Source organism: Mandrillus leucophaeus, unplaced genomic scaffold, assembly GCF_000951045.1.
Source record: "Mandrillus leucophaeus isolate KB7577 unplaced genomic scaffold, Mleu.le_1.0 Scaffold98, whole genome shotgun sequence".
In the NCBI taxonomy this organism is placed as follows: Eukaryota; Metazoa; Chordata; class Mammalia; order Primates; family Cercopithecidae; genus Mandrillus; species Mandrillus leucophaeus.
In genome coordinates, this window is record NW_012110696.1 from 1,077,440 (window position 1) to 1,100,679 (window position 23,240).

General features: G+C 44.5%; 1 protein-coding gene across 2 annotated transcripts in view; it reads left to right on the forward strand.

The window, feature by feature from the left end:
- The window catches only part of LOC105532652 (HAUS augmin-like complex subunit 3), a 191,743-nt gene that overhangs the window by 146,176 nt on the left and 22,327 nt on the right, over positions 1-23,240 (forward strand). For both annotated transcript variants that reach the window (XM_011970856.1, XM_011970855.1), the window contains one exon: positions 20,449-20,531. In XM_011970856.1, the coding sequence (XP_011826246.1) occupies positions 20,449-20,531 (83 nt within the window). The remainder of the gene's footprint in view (positions 1-20,448; positions 20,532-23,240) is intronic.

Sequence of the window (23,240 nt, forward strand, 5' to 3'; positions counted from 1 at the left end):
GAGGTGGCACACGCCTGTCCTGTAGTCCTGGCTGCTTGAGAGGCTAAGAAGAGAGGATTGCTTGAGCCCAGGTTGAGGCTGCAGTGAGCTCCAGCCTTGACAGAGTAAGACCCTGTCTCTCAAAAAATAAAGTTACAGTCACCACTATCTAATCCCAGAACATTTCCATCACCCTGAAAAGAAGCCTCATGCCCATTAACCACCACTCCCAATTCACCCCGCCTTCCAGCCCTGGAAACCACTCATCTACTTTCTGTCTCTAGATTTACCTATTCTGGACACTTCACATTAATGAAATTGTATAACAGGGAACCTTTTGTATCTGGCTTCTTTTACTGAACATAGGATTTTTTCAAGGTGTATCCATGCTGTAGGAGGTAACAGTACTTCATTCCTTTTTATGGCTGAAAAATATTCTATCATATGGAATAATATATTCTATATATTTCAATATAAATAAGCAAATAATCCATGTATTTATCTATTCATCAGATGTCCTTCAATGGACATTTGGGTTGTTTCTACTTTTTGTCAGTTATGAACAATGCATTATGCATGTTTGTATATCGATTTGGTTTTGGTTTTGGCTTTGGTTTTGGTTTTTTTTTGAGACAGGGTCACACTCTGTCGCCTAGGCTGGAGACCAAAGGCATGATCTTGGCTTACTGCAACCTCTGCCTTCCAGGTTTGAGTGATTCTCCAGCCTTAGCCTCCTGAGTAGCTGGGACCACAGGTACATGCCACCATGCCTGGCTGATTTTTTTTTTTTTTTAGACAGGGCCTCACCCTGTCGCCCAGACTGGAGTGCAGTGGCACAATCTCGGCTCACTGCAACCTGTGTCTCCCAGGCTCAAGAGATTCTCCTGCCTCAGCCTCCCAAGTAGCTGGGATTACAGGCGTGTGCCACTGCCACCCAGCTAATTTTTGTAACTTTAGTAGTGACAGGGTTTCACTATATTGGCCGGGCTGGTCTTGAACTCCTGACCTCAAATGATCCATCTGCCTTGGCCTCCCAAAGTGCTGGGATTACAGGCATGAGCCACTGCACCCAGCCTAATTTTTGTATTTTTAGTAGAGATGAGGTTTTGCCATGTTGGCCAGGCTGATCTCAAACTCCTGATTACAAAGCAACCTGCCCGCCTCGGGCTCCCAAAGTGCTGGGATTACAGGCGTGAACCACCACATCCGGCTGAGGTTTTGTTTTGTTTTGTTTTGTTTCTGAGATAAGATCTCGATCTGTCACCCTTAGTGGGAGTGCAGTGGTTCACTGCCACTCACAGCTTACTCCAGCCTCGACCTCCTGCTGAACTCAACAGTCCTCCCACCTCAGCCTCCTGAGTACCTGAGACCACAGGCACATGCCACCATGCCTGGTTAGATTTTTTTTTCTTCTCTTTGGTAGAGATTGTCTTCCTATGTTGCCTAGGCTGGCCTCAGACTCCTGGGCTCAGGCGATCCTCTCTCCTTGGCCTCCCAAAGTGCTGGGATTATAGGTGTGAGCTACCGCCCCTGGTCTGTGTGCAAGTTTTTGTGCAGACATACATTTAAATTTATCCTGAGTATATACCTAGGAGTAGACATGCTGGGTCATAAAATAATTCTATGTTTTACTTTTTTCATTGTGGTAAAATACCTGTCACATAAAATTTACTGTCTTAATCATTTAAAATGTGCAATTCAGTGGTACCCATATTTAACTTTTCCATGACCTGCTAAATAATTTTCCAAAAATGCTGCACCATTTTACATTCCCATAAGTATATGGGGTTCAAGCTTCTCCACATTCTCACCAATACTTCGTATTACCTGTCTTTTTGATTCTAGCCATCCTGTGAGTGTGAAGTGGTATCTCATTGAGCTGTGACTTGCATTTCCTTGATGGGGATGGGTGTTGAGCATGGTTTTGTGGACTTGTCATTTACTCTCTGTCCCTGCCCCTCCTCTACACCTGAACACAGGTGCACCCTGGAGTGTTTTACTTGCCTGCCTTTCTCTGTGTCCCTCCTCCCAGAAGGTGTCCTTTTTTCTCACTTTCACTTTCCTTCCAGTTAGGATATAAGACAATATAGAATTTTTAAAGTATGTAATAAATTTAATAACACCCCTGCTCTCTCTCCAGAGATACAGAAAGTCTTAGAAGATGGTTTTAGTTCAGGCAGGAAGACCATTTTGCTTCTTGGTTAACCTTTGAGCTTTGTTGCCACCTTAGCTCTTGGATGGAATAGGTGTCCTGGATTTCCTCCCTTAGAATGCATGAGAGAATCTCTCTGCAATTCAGTGCGAGTGTTGGTGATTAGATCACAAGTGTTACTTTCTTCAGTGGGCCCAAAGCTACTCTGGCTATTGCTAACCAAGTATTACAGCAAAGCATTTTTGTCAAAGTACTGGGCGAAGGATATAGGTAAAGTGGGAAATGTATAGCATGAAATTTTTACATTAGAAATCAGGAAAGATCTCAAGTCAATAAGTTTCTATCTCAAGAAACTTGAAAAAGAAGAGCAAAATAAACCCAAAGCAAGCAGAAGGAATGAAATAATAAACAACAGAAATCAATGAAATTGACAAGCAGAAAACAATAGAGGAAATCAATGAAAAAAACTGGTTCTTTGAAAAATCAGTAAAATTGATAAACTCTAGCAAGGGTGACAAAAAATGAAAATAGATGATGTGAATCATCAATATCAGGAACGAAATAGGAGATATCACCATAGATTCTGCAGACATCAAAAGGATAAAAAGGGAATACTATAACAATTCAACAATTTAGAAGAAATGGACCAATTTCTTGAAAATCACAAACTACCAAAATCTAACTAAGATGAAATGGATACCCTAAATATTCCTATAACTATTAAAGAAATTGAGTTTGTCCCTTAAAAGTTCCTGAAAAGGAAACCCTCAGGCTCAGATGGCTTCCCTGGAGATTTTTTTTTTTTTCTCTCTTTTTTTTTTTGAGACAGAGTCTCTCTGTGTCCCAGGCTGGAGTGCAGAGGTGCAATCTCGGCTCACTGCAACTTCCGCCTCCCAGGTTCAAGAGATTCTCCTGCCTCAGCCTCCAGAGTAGCTGGGATTACAGGCACCTGCCACCACGCCCAGCTAATTTTTGTATTTTTAGTAGAGACGGGGTTTCACCATGTTGGCCAGGCTGGTCTCGAGCTCCTGACCTCAAGTGATCTGCCTGCCTCGGCCTCCCAGAGTGCTAGGATTACAGGCATGAGCTACCACACCCAGGCCCCAATAGCATATTTTAATGGTGAAAGATGCCTTCCCCCTAAGATCAGGAACAACTTGTTAATATTGCATATTGAAGTTCTAGCCACTGCACAAGATAAAAAAAAGGAAATGACATATAGATTGGAAAGGAAGAAATAAAACTGTCTCTCTTTGCAGATGACATGATTGTCTATGTGGAAAATCCCACAGAACAGGCAAAAAGAATTGTTTTTAACCCTTAGAATTAATAAGTAAGTTCACCAAGGTTGCAAGTCCCAAAATCAGCTCACAAAAATTGGTCACATTTCTATAAATTGACAATGAACATGCAGAAATCAAAATTTAAAACACAATGCCATTAATAATCACTCCAGAGATGGCCAAGCATGATGGCTCATACCTGTAATCCCAGTACTTTGGGAGGCCAAGGTGGGTGGATCACCTGAGGTCAGAAGTTCGAGAGCATCCTGGCCAACATGATGAAACCCTGTCTCTACTAAAAAAACAAAAAATTAGCCAGTTGTAGTGATGGATGCCTGTAATCTGAACTACTCGAGAGACTGAGGCAGGAGAATCACTTGAACCCACGAGGTGGAGGTTGCAGTGATCTGAGATTGAGCCACTACACTCCAGCCTGGGCAACAAGAGCAAAACTATCTCAAAAAAAAAAAAAAAAAAATTTCACTCCAAAAATAATAAAGTACTTAAATTTCAGTTAACAAAACATATACAAGATATGTATGCCTAAAGGTATAAAATGCTGATGAAAGGAATCAAAGAATTCAAGAGAAATACCATGTTCATGGTATGGAAAACTCAACATACAAATAATGTCAGTTCTCCCAAAATTGGTCTGTAGGTTTATAGTGCAATTCCTGTTAAAACCCAAACAAGGTTTTTGTAGACACAGAGAAGCTTAGTCTAAAATGTAGATGAAAAGGCACAGGGCTTAGAATAACTAAAACCATTTTGAAGAATAATAAGATGGAAGGAATAACTCCACCTGATATTAAAACTTTATACATATAGTAATCAAGAGAGTGTGGTACTGACAGAAGGATAGATACTAGATCAATGGAACAGAAAAGAGAAACCAGAAATAGACCCAAACAAATATGCTTTACCAATTTTTGACAAAGGCGTAACATACTAGACAGAAAATAATTCTCCTCAGATTTGTGTCAAGCTGAGCACTCATGAAGCCAACTTGAAAAGTTCATATCTACATTGGATATAGCATATGTCTTCCCTGTATTTTATTAGCTTGTATTAGTTCTTGGGAGAACTTCAAAAATAAGAAGCTTTTAATATTTGCATGGTGGTTGCTTCTAATTCCCCATCAGCAATAGTAATCCAACATTTGTGACTTACACTGTAATTAGTTGCTGTGGAAATAATTCTTATGTTCCAAACAGAGGACTAGAATAGCATGTAGTAAAAAAGCAGCAAGATCAAATATACTCTTAAAAATGTTTGTTTCATGTAAATGCCTTATTTGAAACACAAAAAGCAAAAAGGCAATTTGATGTGATATTCTGAAATATTTAGTAACGTTTTCAAAGAATAACAATTTCCTTGAAAAACCTTTAAGCTTATATAAATGGAGTTTGGAAGAAATAAAAGAAATCAACTATAAAGCCACAATTTGAGAGACTGGTGCTGACACCCAGAAAGCTGGGATTTCCCCAGGGAATGCACATCAGACAGAACCTCAGAGCTGCTTGCTGCAGCTCCAGCAACTTCACACACACACATGTGTGCACACACATGCAAACTCACACAAGCAAAAGACATAGCCATTATGCACTGCGGGGCCCAAGACATGCCATTGAGGCGCCTTCTTCAAGGAACCGTCGTGTCCTTGGCTCGTTAGGTGAATTCCTAAAAGTTTTATAAAATGCAAATAAAAAACAATTCTTATCAGCTGTGCATTCAACTCAGCATTTTCAGAATGAAACTTAGAAGAATTTTTAACTGCAGAATATGTTCATTTTTTCTTCTGCTTAAGATGGTTTTGGAGTGCTTCTCTGAGACTGTCTCTACTTGCAGATGACATGATTGTCAGTGTAGAAAATTCCAAGAAATACACAGAAAAAGTGCAGGCAAGTGTGGAAGACAGTATTGCTGTCTGTGGCTCCCTGTCCAGGGAAGATGGTGCCTCCGTACCCGGTAGGTGTCAGACTTGGCCATGTGACTTGCCAATGGAACATGAGTAAAAGTGACATGTCACTCCTAAGCAAGACTTTAAGAGTCTGCACATGGTTCCTCTTCATCTCTTTCCCTCTATTACAACTGCTGGTAAGGAAAAATATGCCATGCAAACACTAGGCATAAGAAAGCCAATTACTAGACTAGTATCAGTGTAAACTGCAAGACAAAAAGTGTTGCTGGATAAAAAGGGACATTTCATAGTGATAAAAGGGCCAATTCATCAAGAAGATATAGTAATCCTAAATTTTATTGCACCTGTTAAAACAACTTTAAAATACCTAAAGCAAAAATTGACAGAACTAAAGAGTGAAATCGAATTTACATTTCATTCAATCATTCATTCCCTGAAAAAGTCTCATTGCTTTTCTCAGAAGGGGAATTTCTATTTAAATAAAGTTTAATAAATGTGCAATTAAGATGCCATATTGTATTATTTTGATTATTGCTCTTTTAGGATACAATTTATGTTACTGATTTCAGGCTGTCTGCATTGTTAAACATTGATTACCATACATTATTTTTTCCTAGACCCTGTGTGGTGCTTCCTTAAGAAAGTTGTACCGGCCGGGCGCGGTGGCTCAAGCCTGTAATCCCAGCACTTTGGGAGGCCAAGGCGGGCAGATCACAAGGTCAGGAGATCGAGACCATCCTGGCTAACACGGTGAAACCCCGTCTCTACTAAAAATACAAAAAAATTAGCCGGGCGCGGTGGCGGGCGCCTGTAGTCCCAGCTACTCAGGAGGCTGAGGCAGGAGAATGGCGTGAACCCAGGAGGCGGAGCTTGCAGTGAGCCAAGATCTCACCACTGCACTCCAGCCTGGATAACACAGCGAGACTTTGTCTCAAAAAAAAAGAAGAAAGTTGTGCCGTAACGATTAATTACAGCAAAGGACTCCTCCCATGATTAGCTCTGCTTCAGAGGTTCCTTTTGTTTTTTGTTTTTCATTTTCAATCATTTCCTCCTAAATGATATTGCTTAATCTTTGAGATTCTTCTACTAAAAAATTTACCAGATCCCTGGCACATCTAATTCCTTCCAGTATTTCTATAATCATTGATGATTTTTAATGATTTAGTGTTTCACAAGCCCTCAAAGCCTCCTAGCGCTACAAACCCTCCAAAGCAGCAGCTCTGCTTAGCGGGCAGAGCAGACGCCCGCTCCTGTGAATGAGCAGAGCCCCCACTCTCGGTGGAAAAGCCCACGAGAAAAGTGTCTTTGCATGCCTGAGGACCACGGCCATTTTGTCATTTCCCATCAAGGTTTTGAAGATTAGTGTGCCATACTGAGGGGGCACCTGTGGAAGAAGAGGTGAATGTCAGCCACAAATTTCTGGCACTGTCCGGGGTGTCTCTGGTTAGCTGCAGCCAAGTTCCAGAGCTTGAGCAACACACAAAGAATCACACTGCATGCTTTACAGGGAGAAAGCCAGGAGAAAATAATTGCGACAAAATTACCCTAAAAGTCTTCTTCAATTTTAGTGAGCGTCAATACATGTGATTCACTGCATGGTTAATTAGGAGCTGTAATCGAGATTTAGAAGAAAAACTCACCGAATTTAAACTTTTGTTCTGACCACCTTGTGGACATCCTCCTTTCTGTACCTAGGAACGTTCTCTCCCTCTTTTTATTCTGCATTCTATCCCTTTAACAATACAAATAGCTAATATTTATCGAGTTCTTACTATATGTCTAGGTTTTTCTAAGCACATCTAATTAAATACCAACCACCACTTAGGATGTTGCTATTGTCCCCATCTTATGGATTAGGAAACTGAGGCCTGGGGCCTTTAAGAAACGTGCCTGAGGGGGCACAGTTGTCCAGCGAGAGAAGCAGCCACCTTCCTTACCCATACAGTCTGATTCTGGAGCTTTGATCTGAGCCCTTGGGTCTTGGCAAGTCAATGCCTCGTACCTTTCTCTCAGCCTCCTGTGTTTAGAATCATCACAGTCGAGCCCTGGCCAGAAAGAGAAGGGACCCTCAGCTGGGACTGCTTGGAGTCAGGAAGACTTCTTTGAAGAATTTAGGAGAAACGGAGTGTTTAAGAGTCGGGAGAAATCCAGCAGAGGAAGAAAAGGGGTGCTCACCAAGCAAAAGGAGCAAAGGTGCAAAGTGTTCAGATGAAGAGCATCGCAGAGGTGTCGTGGGATCAAGTGACGCTCAGAGGAGAAGCAGTGGCCCAGTGCCTGGCTCATGGCAAGACCTCAGGAGTGGTTGATGTGTCCATCATTGGCAATATGTGGCTGTTGTGGTCATTGTAGCTCCTCTCTGTCCTGAGCTCAGGCCAGCATTCCAGTCCTCAGGGGCAGTTTTCCCTGGCTATCCCACAAACACTTCAAACTCAGTGGGTCTGGAGGGAGCTCAGTGCCATGGCCAGTACCTCAGGCAGCGGTCATGCCTCCTCTCTTCCTCTCTCCCACCTCACATTCCCCAGGCCTGTGGTCCCCCTGGCCTTAGACCTTTTCTCTCTTCCCGTTTCCACAACCTCAGCTCAGGCCTTTGTTATCTCCCACATCTACCATTGTAATAATTTCCTGGCTGGTCCCCCACTCCCCAACTCCAATCCACGCCCTAATGCTACCCCCGTTATCTCTCTGAGATTCAGTCAGATCATGCAACCCCTCCAAGCCTTCAATGGCTGACAGTATTTACCCACCACAAGCCAACAAATAACAGCAAGCTCATGCATGAAACACCAAAGCACCCCTGTGAGACTCAGAGATGAGAAAAGATACTATTGCTGCTAGTATGTATGGTTACTCTGGTTGATGAAATAATGAAACAAGCTTAAAACCTGGAAAGGAGGAAGCAAACCCATCATTTGGTGAAGACGGTATGATTATCTGCCTAGGAAACCAAGTGAATCAACTAAAAGAAAACTCTTAAAAACTATTAAAACTGGGACCTGGAAGAAGACTAGGCACAGATTAATATACAGAAATTACCTCCCCAAATATAAACAACCGGTTAGAAAATGTATTGGAAGAAAAGGTGCAATGAAAAAATATCTATAATAATACAATGGATAATGTGCAAGATCTGAGAAATGTGAAAAATAGGACAGATTGGAAACTTCAATTTTATGAAGATGTTACTTCTCCTTACATTAATATGTAAATATAGAAATATCCTAACAAATATGCCAAAAAATACCAGTAAGGTTTTTTTAGTAACTAGACAAACTAGTCTGCAGTTTATGATGCAAAAATAATGCATAATAATCCTAAAAACTTTTTAAGAGAAGCACTAAAAAAGACCAAGTCCTGCCAGATACTAAAATATATTAATGTTAAAGTCACAGTTGCTAAAACACAGTGGTATGAATAAAAACCAGAATAGATCAATGGAAAAAAATGAAGTCCATAAAAAGACCTACTGGAATATGTGTAAACATTTAGTATATGATAAAAGATAAATGCAATTTAACTGAAAAACTGTTTCAAAGGATCTGTTAAATAATCATCTGGAAGAGCCCTGGGCTTTGTATTTGCTGGTCCTGTGTATGCTGAAAGAGGGGACAGCCAGTGACACTCTTCTTATTCAACAGCTAGGTCTTGTAAGTATTTATATGGGTTAGAAATTCACACATGCCAATTTTAGCATTATTCCCTGGGCAAAAAATTTATCAAGTAAGACAGTCTATCAAAATTACAAGACTTCTTCAAGATGATTGTCACAGGACATGGCAATACATTCTACAGTCTAGGAGTCTCGCAAGACCTCCAAAGGCAATTTCATGGTAACAGAAGAGAGAAGAGTGCAGTAGTTAAGGATATTCATGCCAGTTTTTGCAGTTCCAGGAAACCAGGATGGCTGTTCACGTGGGAGTTCCCCATTTAACACTTTTCAGATTGGGTCTGTGATTGATGTTTCTTTCTCCACAGCTGCAGGACAGAGAGAACATCTTCATTTCTTTCTTAGATTCAGTTTTTTTTTTTTTAATTATGAAGACTTGCATTTTAAAGACAGACTCTGGAATTTCATTAGCTAGCATTATAAGCATAGTAGGCCCATAGAGATCATTTTTGCTAGAAAAAAAAAGTACCTGAGTAAACTCTTCCTGAGTTTGCTCAGTAAGAGTGAAGTGAGCAGCACAGAACAGGTTTTCTTCTTCGAGGACATCTTAAGAAGGCCAGAGACTAGGGAGTGACTGTCAAGTTCAGCAATATGGAGGGTGTTGGAGAGCTTGCCAAGACCATCAGCTTCTGTAGAGAGAATCCCATGGTCCATTTTATCATCACCATCATCATCATTATCATTATTTGTCTGGGGGAGTGGGCTCCTGGACAGACTTGTGTGGAATGTTTGGGGTAGGGAGTGATGGGTGGCGAGTCAAAGAGGATGCTTGACGATTCTGTGTACATGTGTTGGATTCATGTCCCCTCCCTGCTTTCAGCTCCCCGTCTCCACCTTGCATTATACCAGGCACTCCCTATTCCGGAGCTCACATTCTTGGGTCTTCTGGGTGATGGATCTTCTCACCACCAGCTCTTCACCAGCTTTCATAAATATATGGAGCTCTCTTGCCTGGTGATAATCGCTCTCCTGATCTCTTTTTTCTTGTAGATTTATTCCTCTTAATTCCTTTGCATTATTTTAGTGGGATCTTGGTAGGGAGCAGAGAGAAACAGATGTGCCACCTTTAACTGGATGCCTGCCGAATGGTTTTCAGCAAGGAAGTTTTCAAATTGCATGGTGCTGAGCAGAGAATGGGTTGTAGGGGAAAAAAAGGCAGAGGAGACTATTGCTGCCATCCAGATGAGGGGCAGGGAACAATCAGTAGAGACGATAAAAAGGTCCAGACTCCAGCGATATTAGGAGGTGGAGGTGATGAGGTTTGGAGATGGACTGGACGTGTGAGTGCCAGTGGGGCAATTGAGGGCCAGCAGCAGGGTGGGTGGTGTGTTTTCTCAACATGTGAGGGGAGGTCAGAACAAGAGTTAAGACGCGGACGTGTTGAACCTGGGACATCTCTGCTGCACCCATGTGGAGAGGCCAAATAGGTTGTTGAGACTGGAGCTCAGATGGGATAGTGGGGGGCAGATCTCAACAAAGGGTAGCTGGTGTGGTGCTTGCTCTTGGGCTGCACATGACTGTATGCATGTGTGTGCCCCCGACCTGTGCACGCTTCTGAAGGGAGCCAGTCTGATTCCCTGCCACCCTGATAGGTATGCAGCACTTGGAGGGTGAATGACAGCAACGGCATACCTTTGCAGTAACTCACACTGAGGAGTGGACAGCTCTGATCTATGACCTGAGGCCACAGTCTATCCCTGGGGCTCTTCCTCTTTCAGCCACAGATACAGCCGTCATAGCTCATGTGGTCTGACTGGGATAGCTTTTACTATAAGAGGGAGATGCCACTTGCAAATGAGGCTCTCTGCTGGGTGCAGACAGCATAGGCCCATGTTGCTCAGTCAAATATCCCTCCAGAGAGTTTTAATTATTTGTTAAGGGCTCCAGGATTGTGTTTTCTGGGGGAAGTTTGGGTAAAAAGCTCAAGGACTGATCTTCCTTCCTGCTTTCCTACAAAATAAAAGTAATCAACCCTCATACATTGCCATTGGTAAATGGTGCAGCCACTGTGAAAAACAGTCTGGCAGTTCCTCAAAAAGTTAAACACAGAGTTACCATATGACCCAGCAATTCCACTCCTAGTACATACCCAACAGAAATGGAAACATATGTCCACACAAAAACTCGTACATGACGTTCATAGTGGTATTAGTCATAATAGCCAAAAGGTGGAAACACCTAACTGTCTATCAGCAGAACAAGTAAGCAAGATATGGTCTATCCATACAGTGGATTGTTGTTCTGCCATAGACATTTAATCCATTTACCTTTAAGGTTAATGTTGATATGTGAAGTTTTGTTTCTGTCATATTGCTAATTGTTTTCTGGTTTTATAAATTCTTTCTTTCATTTTCTCTGTTTGTCATTGTGGTTTGGTGGAATTCTGTAGTGGTGCCATTTGATTACTTTCACTTCCTCCTTTGTGTGATTGCTTTACCAGTGAGTTTTATACTTTTGTATGTTTCCATGATGGTGAATGTCATCCTTTTCCTTCCAAGTTTAGGACTCCCTTGAGCATTTCTTTTTTTTTTTTTTTTTTTTTGGAGACAGAGTCTTGCTCTGTCGCCCAGGCTGGAGTGCAGTGGCGTGATCTCGGCTCACTGCAAGCTCTGCCTCCCGGGTTCCTGCCATTCTCCTGGCTCAGCCTCCTGAGTAGCTGGGACTACAGGCACCCACAACCGCGCCTGGCTAATTTTTTGTATTTTTAGTAGAGACGGGGTTTCATTGTGGTCTTGATCTCCTGACCTTGTGATCCGCCCACCTTGGCCTCCCAAAGTGCTGGGATTACAGGCGTGAGCCACTGCGCCCAGCTTTCCTTGAGCATTTCTTGAAGGGCTGGTCTAGTGGTGACAAACACAGTCATCATTTACTTGTCTGGGAAAGACTTTATTTATCCTTCATTTATGAAGATTGTGTTGCTGGATATAGAATTCTTGACTGACAGCATTTTTGTTTGTTTGCTTTTTCTTTCAGCACTTTAAATATGTCGTTCCATTCTCGTCTGGCTTGTAAGGTTTCTGCTGAAAAGTCTGCTGTTAGTTTAATGGGGTTTCCTTTGTAAATGACTAGACACTTCTCTCTTGCAGACTTTAGAATTTGCTCTCTATTTATTTTTTATTTTTATTTTATTTATTTATTTATTTTTGAGATGGAGTCTCACTCTGTCGTCCAGGCTGGAGTGCAGTGGTATGATCTCTGCTCACTACAAGCTCCACCTCCTAGGTTCATGCCATTATCCTGCCTCAGCCTCCCAAGTTGCTGGGACTACAGGTGCCCGCCATCATGCCCGGCTAATTTTTTGTATTTTTTTAGTAGAGACAGGGTTTCACCATGTTAGCCAGGGTGGTCTCGATCTCCTGACCTCATGATCCTCCCGCCTTGGCCTCCCAAAGTGCTGGGATTACAGGTGTGAGCCACCGCGCCCGGCCAGAATTTGCTCTTTAACTTTAACTTTAGACAGTTTGATTATAATGTGCTGTGGCAAAGTCCTTTTTTCTTGTATTTTCCTGGGGATTGCTGAACCTCCTGGATTGGGATGTCAAAATCTCTTACTAGACAGGAATTTTTAATATACTAATCTGTTAAATAGGTTTTCTAAGCCTTTTGATCTCTCTTCAACCTCAGGAATACCAATAATTTATAAATTTGGGTGTTTTATATAGTCCCAAACATCTCAAAGATTTTGTTCATTCTTTTTATTCTTTTTTCTTTAATTTTGCCTATTGGATTCCAAAAGACCTGTCTTCAAGTTCTCTTTTTTTTTTTTTTTTTTTTAGACGGAGTCTTGCTCTGTTGCCCGGGCTGGAGTGCAGTGGCCGGATCTCAGCTCACTGCAAGCTCCGCCTCTCGGGTTCACGCCATTCTCCTGCCTCAGCCTCCCGTGTAGCTGGGACTACAGGCGCCCGCCACCTCGCCCAGCTAGTTTTTTGTATTTTTTAGTAGAGACGGGGTTTCACCGTGTTAGCCAGGATGGTCTCGATCTCCTGACCTCGTGATCTGCCAGTCTCGGCCTCCCAAAGTGCTGGGATTACAGGCTTGAGCCACCGCGCCCGGCCCTGTCTTCCAGTTCTGAAATTTTTTCTTCTGCTTGGCCCAGTCTGTTGTTGAAGCTTTCAAATGTATCTTATATTCCCTTCAATGAATTTTTTAGTTCCAGAATGTCTGTTTAGTTGGTTTTGGGGGTTTTGTTTTTAGAGATATCTATCTCTTTGGTAAGTTTCTCATTTGTGAATTAATTTTAATTCATCCTGAGTTAATTTTCTGAGTTCTTTGTATTGATTTCCAAATTTCTCTTGCATCTCATTGAGCCTCTTTAAAAATCAGTATTTTGAATTATTTATCCGGGATTTTGAGGATTTCTTTTTTGGTTAAGATCTATTGCTAGAGAATTATTGTGTTCCTTTGAGGGTGTCATATTACCTTGCTTTTTCATGTTTCCTGTGTCCTTACACTGATTTCTGCACATCTGGTATAACAGTTGCTGCTTCTTATTTTTTAATTTACTTTCATTTGGGTGTGGGGGTTCCTGAAGATGTGACTCTCTGTTGGTTGGATAGGACCCTTTGGCTTTGTTTCTGATTGCATGCAGTAGTGAAGACTCTGTATGATTTCTTTGGCTGTGAATAGCATTAGTGGTATCTGTGGTTTCTTTGGGATGTCAGGGTGTAGGTATTGGTGGAGGCTGTGGTAAAGTTTTGCAGGGACTAAAATGCCAGATGGGCCTCTCTTCAGGTTTCAGCCACTTTCTCTTAGTGAGCTAAGCATGACTGTCCTTGTGCCCTGGGACAGCATATGCTGGCACCTGTATTGGCGGTTCCAGGCAGACCAGTTCTTAGGCCTCTGGTTGGCTTTCTCAGATGCCATTTGTACTAGTGATGTCCTGGTTGGGTGAGTGGGCTCTTGAGCTCCTCGGCAGCCAGGATGGTTTGAGTGATGGTAGTAGCAGTGGTTGTGAGATACTCTTTTGGGTCCCAAGTGCTGTGCATTTGTATTGGCAGTGGTTGCAATGGGCTGTGCAAGCCGGCCCCCAGGCCAGCAGGCAGCACTTGCAGGTAGGAGCCAGCTGAGATGGTAGTGGTATGGTATTTATGCCTGACCTCTGCCTCCCTGGAAAAGTGCTTGAGTGTCCCAGGTGCTGAATTGGGTTGTGGAACCCCCAGGACCCTGGATCCTGCACTCTCTTGGGGATGAAGGCAGGCATAGCCGGACCAGGTGAACTTGTGCTGGACCCTGAGTGGTAAGTGCCCCCCAGTGGAAAGTTCATGCACCTGCCTTGGTGAAGGGCTAGGGATGGCATGGCAATCCCCAGGCCCCTGGTGAAATGTTTGAGTGAAGGGCAACAGCCACTATGCTGAGGTCCTGCGAGTGAAGGCCTGTTTCGGTGATCACAGCCTTGGCTGAAGAGTGGGGAACTTATGTCCTTCTCACACCCCAGTCCAATCCAGGCATCCTCCCCCATCCCAGCTGTCACAGCTGACTCACTTTTCAGTCAGACCTGGCAACTCACACCTAACCCACAACTCAGCCCTGGGCCATAAGAGCCCCTACCCAGCTCAAGACCAAGCCTCCACAGCTACTCTCGTCCTGCTCAATTCCCAGGGAAAGTGCCTACTTTCAACTCTGGTGACTGCAGCCCATGCCATGCTTGCTTTCCAATTCTAGTTGTGGGAGCTCACACTTTGCTCACATCCTTGTTCCACAAGCAGCAGCCCAAGTTTTCCTGATGCCTAGGCCTAATGCCATTGTTTCATGGCACCACACAGTCTGTTAGGAGCTAGGACCAACAATGGTATCTTACTCTAGCTATTTAGGTCTTAGGAAGGACATGGGACCCAGGGCGTGTTCCCTCCCTGGAGCAGGGCTGGGGACGGTTAAGGTGCTCTCCTATGGCCTGGATTGTATGATCTCCCACTGGGAAAGTGGACCACAGAAAGATATCACCCCCTCTAGTACTGGGGAGTCACTCTGGTTCCCAGCCTGTCCCGGCCATGCAGGCTGCCTGTTTTCCTTCTTCCTAGATTGTGGAGTTTTCTTTTGCTTTTCTGTTGAACTGCTGTGTTCTGTCTTGGATAATGTATTCAAAGTGTGATTGTCTACATAGCATTTTGGTTCTTCTAAGTGGATGAGGCATGCTTGAAATGCATCTAATCAGCTGTCTTGGAAGAAAAAGATATTTCTTAGTATGATTTGTATTGTTTGTGTTTCTTTTCAACACACTCCTATTTATGAGATTTATGTATTCTCCTTTGTTTTCTTTAGCCTTATTTAAATTTTGATTTTCTTTCATGTTTAGGCATTTACTCAGTCTGGACCCCATTTTTGTGATTTGTGTGGCAACAAAGATCTAATTTGATTTTTTCCACCATGGCGAGCCAGTTGTCCCAGGTCAATGCATGAGGCCACATCCAGTGTTTCACCTCTGCAACACGCCAAGGCCCATGAGCCCCAGCACCGCCACTGGGCTCTCTGTTCTACTCTGTATATGTATTTCAACATCATCCTTTCATGATTGTTTTTATTTTAATAAGCTTCTAATTTATTTTTGTGTATGATAGGAAGTAGGCATTTAACTTCATAGTTTCCCAAATAATGAGTCAGTTCCAACCCAGTGTAGATTTAAAATGCCAAATCATTGACTATGTTTTAAAATATACTACAGCCTGTTTGGGGCTTTTTCTTTGCTTCCCCCGATTTATCTATTTTTACTCCTGCATCAGTATTGAGCTTTGTGTACCTTTCCCTGTTCTTCCTCATTATTCGCCCTTTTTAGCTTTGGCCTGTTCCCATTTGTTTTGTTTTTCAGATGAAATTTAGAATTGCTATCTTAAGTTTTCACCCCTCAATCCTCCCGATACCTTAATTGAAAGTGTGCTAAGGTAAAACTGGATATGGCAAAGTTGATGTCTTTTCACTGTTGTATTCTTCTGTCCAGGAGCACAGCACATCTTCCACTGTGTCCTTTAATGCCCCTTCCTTGTTGAAAGTCTGGTGCATTTCTTCTTAAACTTATTGTCAGATATGTTGAGGTTTTTATTGCTATTTTGAGTGTGGTCATTTTATTATAGTTTCTGTTTATTACTAGTAGGAAAGCTATTGACTGTATTTACTGTGGAATTTTTTATGGGTAATTTTTTCTTTATAATTTTCATTGGTTAGAAAAAATTTAAATACCAGCTATCAAAATAACAAAAACCAAATTTTTGTAAGCCCACTAGACTTACTTGTGGGCTTTCCCCTACATATTTATCTGCAATTTTATGACTTAAAATTGAGTCATACTATATAAATGATTTACAACCTCGCATAATTTTTGGATCTCTCTCTCTCTCTCTCTCTCTTTTTTTTTTTTTTTTTTTTGAGACAGGGTCTCACTCATCACCCAGGCTGGAGTACGGTGGCACAATCTCAGCTCGCTGTAGCCTCAGCCTTCCGGGCTCCAGTGATCCTCCTGCTTCAGCCCCCCACATAGCTGGGACTACAGGTGTACATCACCACACCTGGCTAATTTTTTTGTATTTTTAGTAGAGACAAGGTTTCATCATGTTGCCCAGGTTGGTCTTGAACTGGATCACTTTTTTAAATAAACTTTTTATTTTAGAACAGTTTTAAATTGACATAAAAATGGCAAGGATGGTATGAAGAGTTCTCATACATCCCACCCCTGCTTCCCTGGTATGAATGTTTTCCATTAATATGGTACATGTGTCACAATGAATGAACCCAATACTGGTGTGTTATCATAAACTAAAGTCCACACATGACTTGAATTTCCTCAGTCTTTCCCTGCTGTCCCCTTTCTGCTCCAGGACCCCCTCCATGACACCACACTGAATTTAGTCACAGTCTCTGTAGGCTCCTTTTGATGGTGACACTTTCTTGGACTTGCCCTGTTTTCAATGACCCTGACAGTTTTGAGGAGGACTGGTCAGGTATTTTGTAGAATGTCCCTCAGTTGGTGTTAGTCTGATGTTTTTCTCATGACTAGACTGGGATTTGGGGTTTGAGGGAGGAAGAGCACAGAGGTGCAGGGCCGTTCCCATCACACTGAATCAGGGACGCGCACTGTCAACAGGACTTACCCCTGCTGATGCTGACCTGGGTCACCTGGCTGATGGCGTGTTTGTCAGGTTTCTCTACTATAAAGATACTCTCTTCTACTCTGATTCCACATGGTACCCTTTGAGAGCAAGTCACTAAGCACAGCCTCTAATTCAGGAGTTGGGGGTTATGCTTTGTCTTCTTAAGGACAGGGTATCTATATACATTATTTAGATTTCTTCTGTATGGGAGATCCGTGTTCTCCCCCATTTATTTATTTAATCCTTTGAATCCAAATTCGTATGGATTCATGAATATTTATTTTTTACTTTGGGCTATAATCCAATTTTTTTTTGTTTCCTTGCTTAAATTGTTCCAGCTTTGGCCATTGGGACCTCTTTCAGTTGGCTCCTGTGTCCCTTTGACTTAACCTCTTTTGTGTATGTGTGTGTGTGTGTGTCTGTGCACGCGCGCATGTGCACACACATTTATCACTTCCTTACTTACCGACACTAGAAGATATTCCAGGCTCATCTTGTATGTTTCCTGCTCCAGTCCTGGAATCAGCCATTTCTCCAAGGGAGCCCCATTTTTCATTGGAGAGTGGTGTTAAAGGCCAAGCTCTGGTGCTAGGTGCTCTTTGCTACTGAGCAGGTTGCTTCTAGGCCCTCTCAGCTGACAGAACAAGAAGTTATACATGCATGCCAACCTTGTATATACACACATCTTTAAATATTTCTCTGTGTAACCATGTGCATCGACATGGAGCTTATGAGTTCATACTGGTGTCTCTGGTGCTAAGCCATTACCCATGGATCATTCTAGCTCCTTCCCTTGCTTATGTACCTGGCATCAATCTAAACTTACCAAGACCTCTATGATACATTTTCATTTGGTTAAATTTAAATATGTTTTATAAAATAGTCTACAAAAATGTCATGTAGTTGTTTATTCATTTAAACAGGGTCTTACTCTGTCACCCAGGCTGGAGTGCAATGGCACACTCATGGTTCACTGCAGCCTCAACCTCCCAGGCTCAAGCAGTCCTCCCACCTCAGCTTCCCAAGTAGCTGGGACCACAGGGGCATACCATCATGCCCAGCTAATTTTTTAATTTTCATTTTTTGTAGAGACGGGGTCTTGCTATGTTGCCCAGGCTGGTTTCGAACACCTGGCCTCAAATGATCCTTCCACCTCAGCCCCCTAAAGTGCTGAGATTACAGTCATGAGCCACTGCACTCAGCCCATTTTGGCTTTTTGCTTCTTATCTAAATATAGCTATTAACAATGCCAAGTTTAAGGGTAGCTAAATGAGGTGGCAAAATAGCTTAACACAGCAGAAAAAGGGGGAAAACTGGAAATGCATTGGTACTTAGAAAATAGGTGGCAAAAAATCAGTGAAGTCTGGGATGTCAGCAAGAATGGTGGGGTACACAGCCCCATGGGCCCGTCCCCCAAAGAAACATTGAAAAATCTAACAAAACTGTCTCAACCAACTTCATCAAAACTTTGAAAAATAGGCGAAGGTTTACAGCAGCCAAGCAAATGCTGAATCAAGAAAAAGGCAAGCGGAGTATGGTGACTCATGCTTGTAATCCCAGCACTTTGAGAGGCTGAAGCAGAAGGATTGCTTGAGACCAGGAGTTCAAAACCAGTGGGGAACAAGCAAGACCCTACCTCTAAAAAAAGAAAAATAAGAAAAAACTTAAAAATGATAGGAGAGCTGGGTGCAGTGGCTCATGCCTGTAATTCCAGCACTTTGGGAGGCCAAGGCAGGCTGATCACAAGGTCAGGAGTTTGAGACCAGCCTGGCCAACATGATAAAACCCCGTCTCTACTAAAAATACAAAAATTAGCTGGGCATGGTGGCAGGTGCCTGTAATCCCAGCTACTCAGGATGCTGAGGCAGGAGAATCACTTGAACCCAAGAGACGGAGGTTGCAGTGAGTCGAGATTATGCCACTGCCCTCCAGCCTGGGCAACAGAGTAAGACTCTGTCTCAAAAAAAATAAAAAATGGTAGGAGAGCCTTGTGATGACTCTATTTACCCTCCTCCTACCCCCTAATCTTGAAGGCAGCAGCATATTCCGAGCGTGGGACCTGGTCTCTGCTTCTGGAGGCAGAGCACACCTTACTCGAAAAGAAGTGGGTATTCTCACCAGTCTGGTGGCTGCCTGAAGGACTGACACAGGCACTTGTCATTGTTTCACCTAACTCAGAACCCACTTGCTGCAGAAGAGTGGCAGACATTGCTTGGAAACATTGTAAGGCAAATAACTTGCAGCTTCCTGAAGCTAAAAATTATAGTTGAGGCAAACGATGAAGCACTGAAAGCTCTGGAAGAAAAACTGAGGAGAGAGATGCTTTTGGAAATTAGAGCATTCAAAAGTACCTGTGGATACCAGGAAATGTAGAAAGCCCCATACATGCGCAGGGAGCTTGCATGCTCAGAAAAGAGCTAAGAAGACCTGAGTTTCACCTGGGGCTGGTCTCTATGTTCAGTGCAAGTAGGAAGTGAAGGCTAAGGTAGAGCTGTGAACAACCTGGCTAAGCAATGAAGGAGGCCCCAGCACAAAGTCATTCACAAAACAGATTGGGAAAAGTTTCTGTTACTTTTTCTGTCTCTCTCTGTCTCTGTTTCTCTCTCTCTCTCTCACTCTCTCTCTCTCGGCTTCTGAATCTGAGATGCCCACTCCATCAGGGAGGCCTGGTGTAGATGATAAGGATGTTTACAAAAGCAGCAGGCAGGAGGCGGCACCCAGGGCACCTGGCAGGCTGCCTATCCTTTGGGGATGCTCTCAGAGGAGGAGGGACTCTTGGTGGTGCTGGGAGTGCCCTGGAGCTCCTGTGCTACTCAGATGTCTCAGCGTTAATCTCTGGAGATTGCTGTGGTTCAGATGCCGGTCAAATGCTGAGTTGATCCTTATTCTATCTGAATGCTGTAGCCCCAGGGTGGGGCTCACCCCCATGGCCTCTGTCTGTGGGAGGCCAGGACAGAGTTGCTCATCCAGTCAAGCAGTGGGACTAGATAGGCCTAGAAACCAGCTCCCCCACTGCAGCAGACACAGACGTGGCCCAGGCCCAAGCACCCCAACATGGGGAATGGGCTTTCCTGAATTTGGGTGGGCATGCCTTTGGTGAAAGCAGTTTTGGGTTTTGATTTGTGGACACCTGGGAATGTGGGGTAGTGCTTGGCTGGCAGCAGCTGCTGCAGTGTTGCCAAAGGCATCTGCCTGGGGCCCTTGCCAAGCTGACACCACAGGTATGGAATGTCTCCCGTGCCGGTGTGCCAGCCACCGTGAAACTGTGAAGAATTTCCAGAGGAAGCGCAGTGGTGGGGCGTGTGGTTAGACTGTCTGCCCTGCACTGACAATGCCTCCTGTGCCTGAACACACATGTTCTCTCCATGCAGGAAGGACATGCCCATGGAACACGTGACACACGCAGACAGAGAGCAAACCAAGAGGGTGGTATACGCGGTGGTCTATGGAGCAGGTAGGCTACAGGCTGGGAGCTGGGGTCTCGGGGTCACCTGTAAGCTGGCAGCTGTGTGCCTGTGTTTAAATGTGGCTGTGCCTCAGAAATCATCTGTGAGTCCCTGGGTGTTGTTTATGCTCTGATGACACCTGCAGCCACCAGACACTGGCCAGACCACCCCACGCGTTGACCTGCTCAGAGTCACATCCAGTCTCTCAAGGGGAGGCCACAGAGGTGGGCAGGTCAAGTGTGACCAAGCCATTGGCTCCACCCCTACACCATACTACTGTGCTAGGCACCACTGCTGTGCTTGGAGACCTTCGAGGAGACCCTTGTCCACACACATGCCAAGACATTATAAAGTTAGACAGCCTCAAGGTATGCAGTGCTTGGACTCATTGCCACATCTCAGCATGCACCCCATCTCCCTAGGGCAGAGCTCACCCAGCTGGGCCACACAGCCAAAGCACCCCACAGAAGGCAGAACCAGGCCTTGGGCTGGGAGCAGGACAGTGGGGATCCAATCTCAGGGGTAGCAGATAGGAGAAAGCAGAGCTAGGCCGGGAAGGACTGGAGGCCAGAGGTTTGGGCTGCCTGGGGCCTCTTCTGCAAGCCTCTTCTTCCCCTTCCCTTTTCGCTTCTCTTCCTGCTTCTGCTGCTCTCCCTCCTTCCCCCTACCCCCCAGCCCCAGCGCCCATGTCAAAGCAGGCCTTCTACTCTCTTCCATTCGCCCTTCTTCTACTCTCCCTTGGACTCCCTGACATGGGTTGTCTGGGGTTTTTTAATTCTTTTCTGGCCCTGGGTCATGCTGAATCAGTGTGGCCTAATTTCCCCCCCAGCCCGCCAGCTCCTTCTTAAGCCTGTTCAGACCTCCTTTTCCCTGTGATCAGTTCTTTGAGCAGCAGGGCTTGTGCAAAGACCCTGAAAAGAAGATTCACCATCCTGCCATGGAAACCCTTTGTTTATTCACAGAAAAGCAGCAAAACCAAACAAGCTTCAGTGGAAGAATAATGGGGCAAGCACATAGTAGATTGTCCCTAAGAGCTGCCCTACAGTCTCCATTGAGACTGTGGTGCTGTTGAACAAGGGTCCAAAGTGCCCCACCCTGAAACTGTGGATGGCTGGCTTGTCTAGAACCACAGCCAGTCAGCCAGGCTGGCTCCAACCTCAGAGCTTTGCACTGCTCTTCCCTCTACCGGAACGCCTGCCCCTGCACCACCAGGGCCCATCCCTCACTTCTGCAGACTTGCGCTCAACTCTCCCCTGTGCAGCCTTCCTCAACCACAGTATTTGTTACCCATTTCTGGGTAACAAATTGCCAAAAACATGGTAATTTAAGATAATGCACACTATCCCACAGTTTCTCTGGGTGTGGGCATGCCATAACTGGGTCCCCTGCAGGGCTGCAGTCAAGGTGTTGGCTGGGGCTGTGGTCGCATCTGTGGCTGGGGAGGGATCCACTTTGTTGGCTTCTGTTTTTTGGGGGTTTTGTTTTTTTGTTTTTTTTGGAGACAGTCTTGCTGTGTTCCCCAGGCTGGAATGCAGTGGCACAATCTCGGCTCACTGCAACCTCCAACTCCTGGGCTCAAGCCTCCTGCCTCAGCCTCCTGAGTAGCTGGGATCACAGGCACCTGCCACCATGCTCGGCTAATTTTTTGTATTTTTAGTAGAGATGGGCTTTCACCATGTTGGCCAGGCTGGTCTTGAACTCCTGACCTCAAGTGATCTGCTCGCCTTGGCCTCCCAAAGTGCTGGGATTACAGGCGTGAGCCACCGCACCTGGCTGGCCTGTTTCTTGCTGGCTGTCAGCTGGAGGTGGTCTCAGCTCCTTGCCACATGGGCCTCACGCCTTGGGCAGAGCCTACATCTTGGCAGCTCTGCTCTTCAAACCAGCGAGGGAGCAAGATACACCAGCTCTGCACCCACTTGCCTGTTTATGGTCTCATGCACCAGCTCGAACATGGGCACCTCAAAGAAAAGAGCTCATCAGTTTAGCTCACTGCCTGGCACAGAGAAGACACAGGAACAAATTAGAGGACTTGGTGGTCTCAGCTCCACTTTTGAAAACATTCTGATTGTGTACATGGTTTTTGGAAAATAGACTAAGAAACTTTGTTTTAAAGAACTAGATTCTGTGAGTGACAGTAATGTGACATTGGATTGATTCTCCTCAAAGTTGCTTGGTCCACTTCCTCCTCTCAGCCTCTTCTGTGCTGTACCCCTGAACCTCCCTGGGGCCTCTGTCTTGTGGGGAAGGCATCACTCTGCCAAATTATATGAAAGTTTGTTGCCTTGCATCCTGCTCCAGCATCTTGTGTTGCAAACATAACATTTGCTTCTGCTCTGCGGGCAAGACATCGCCTCCCCAATCCTGGGCCAGGCAGCCTGGACTTGATCCCCAACCCTGTCACCTCCTGACTGTGTGGCCTTGTACAAGGCCCTCCGCCTCCCTGTGCCATCTCCTCCTGGGAAAATGTTTTCATAGGGTGGACGGGGCCATACCTGGCACAGTCAGCTCTCATCTGTGTCATCTGCCATTACGTCTGACTCCTACTTCACTTCTGTGCCATGTCAATAAATGCCTCCAAGTGACTGAGCAGCTTCTGTAGGTCTCCCGTGGCAGCCCCGGCCTTGTCCCCAGCTGGGGCAGCCACCCCAAATCCAGCTAGGAGGGAGGAACACAGAATGAGAGTGCGAGCACCTGCCGTGGGGCAGCTGTGCTCTGGC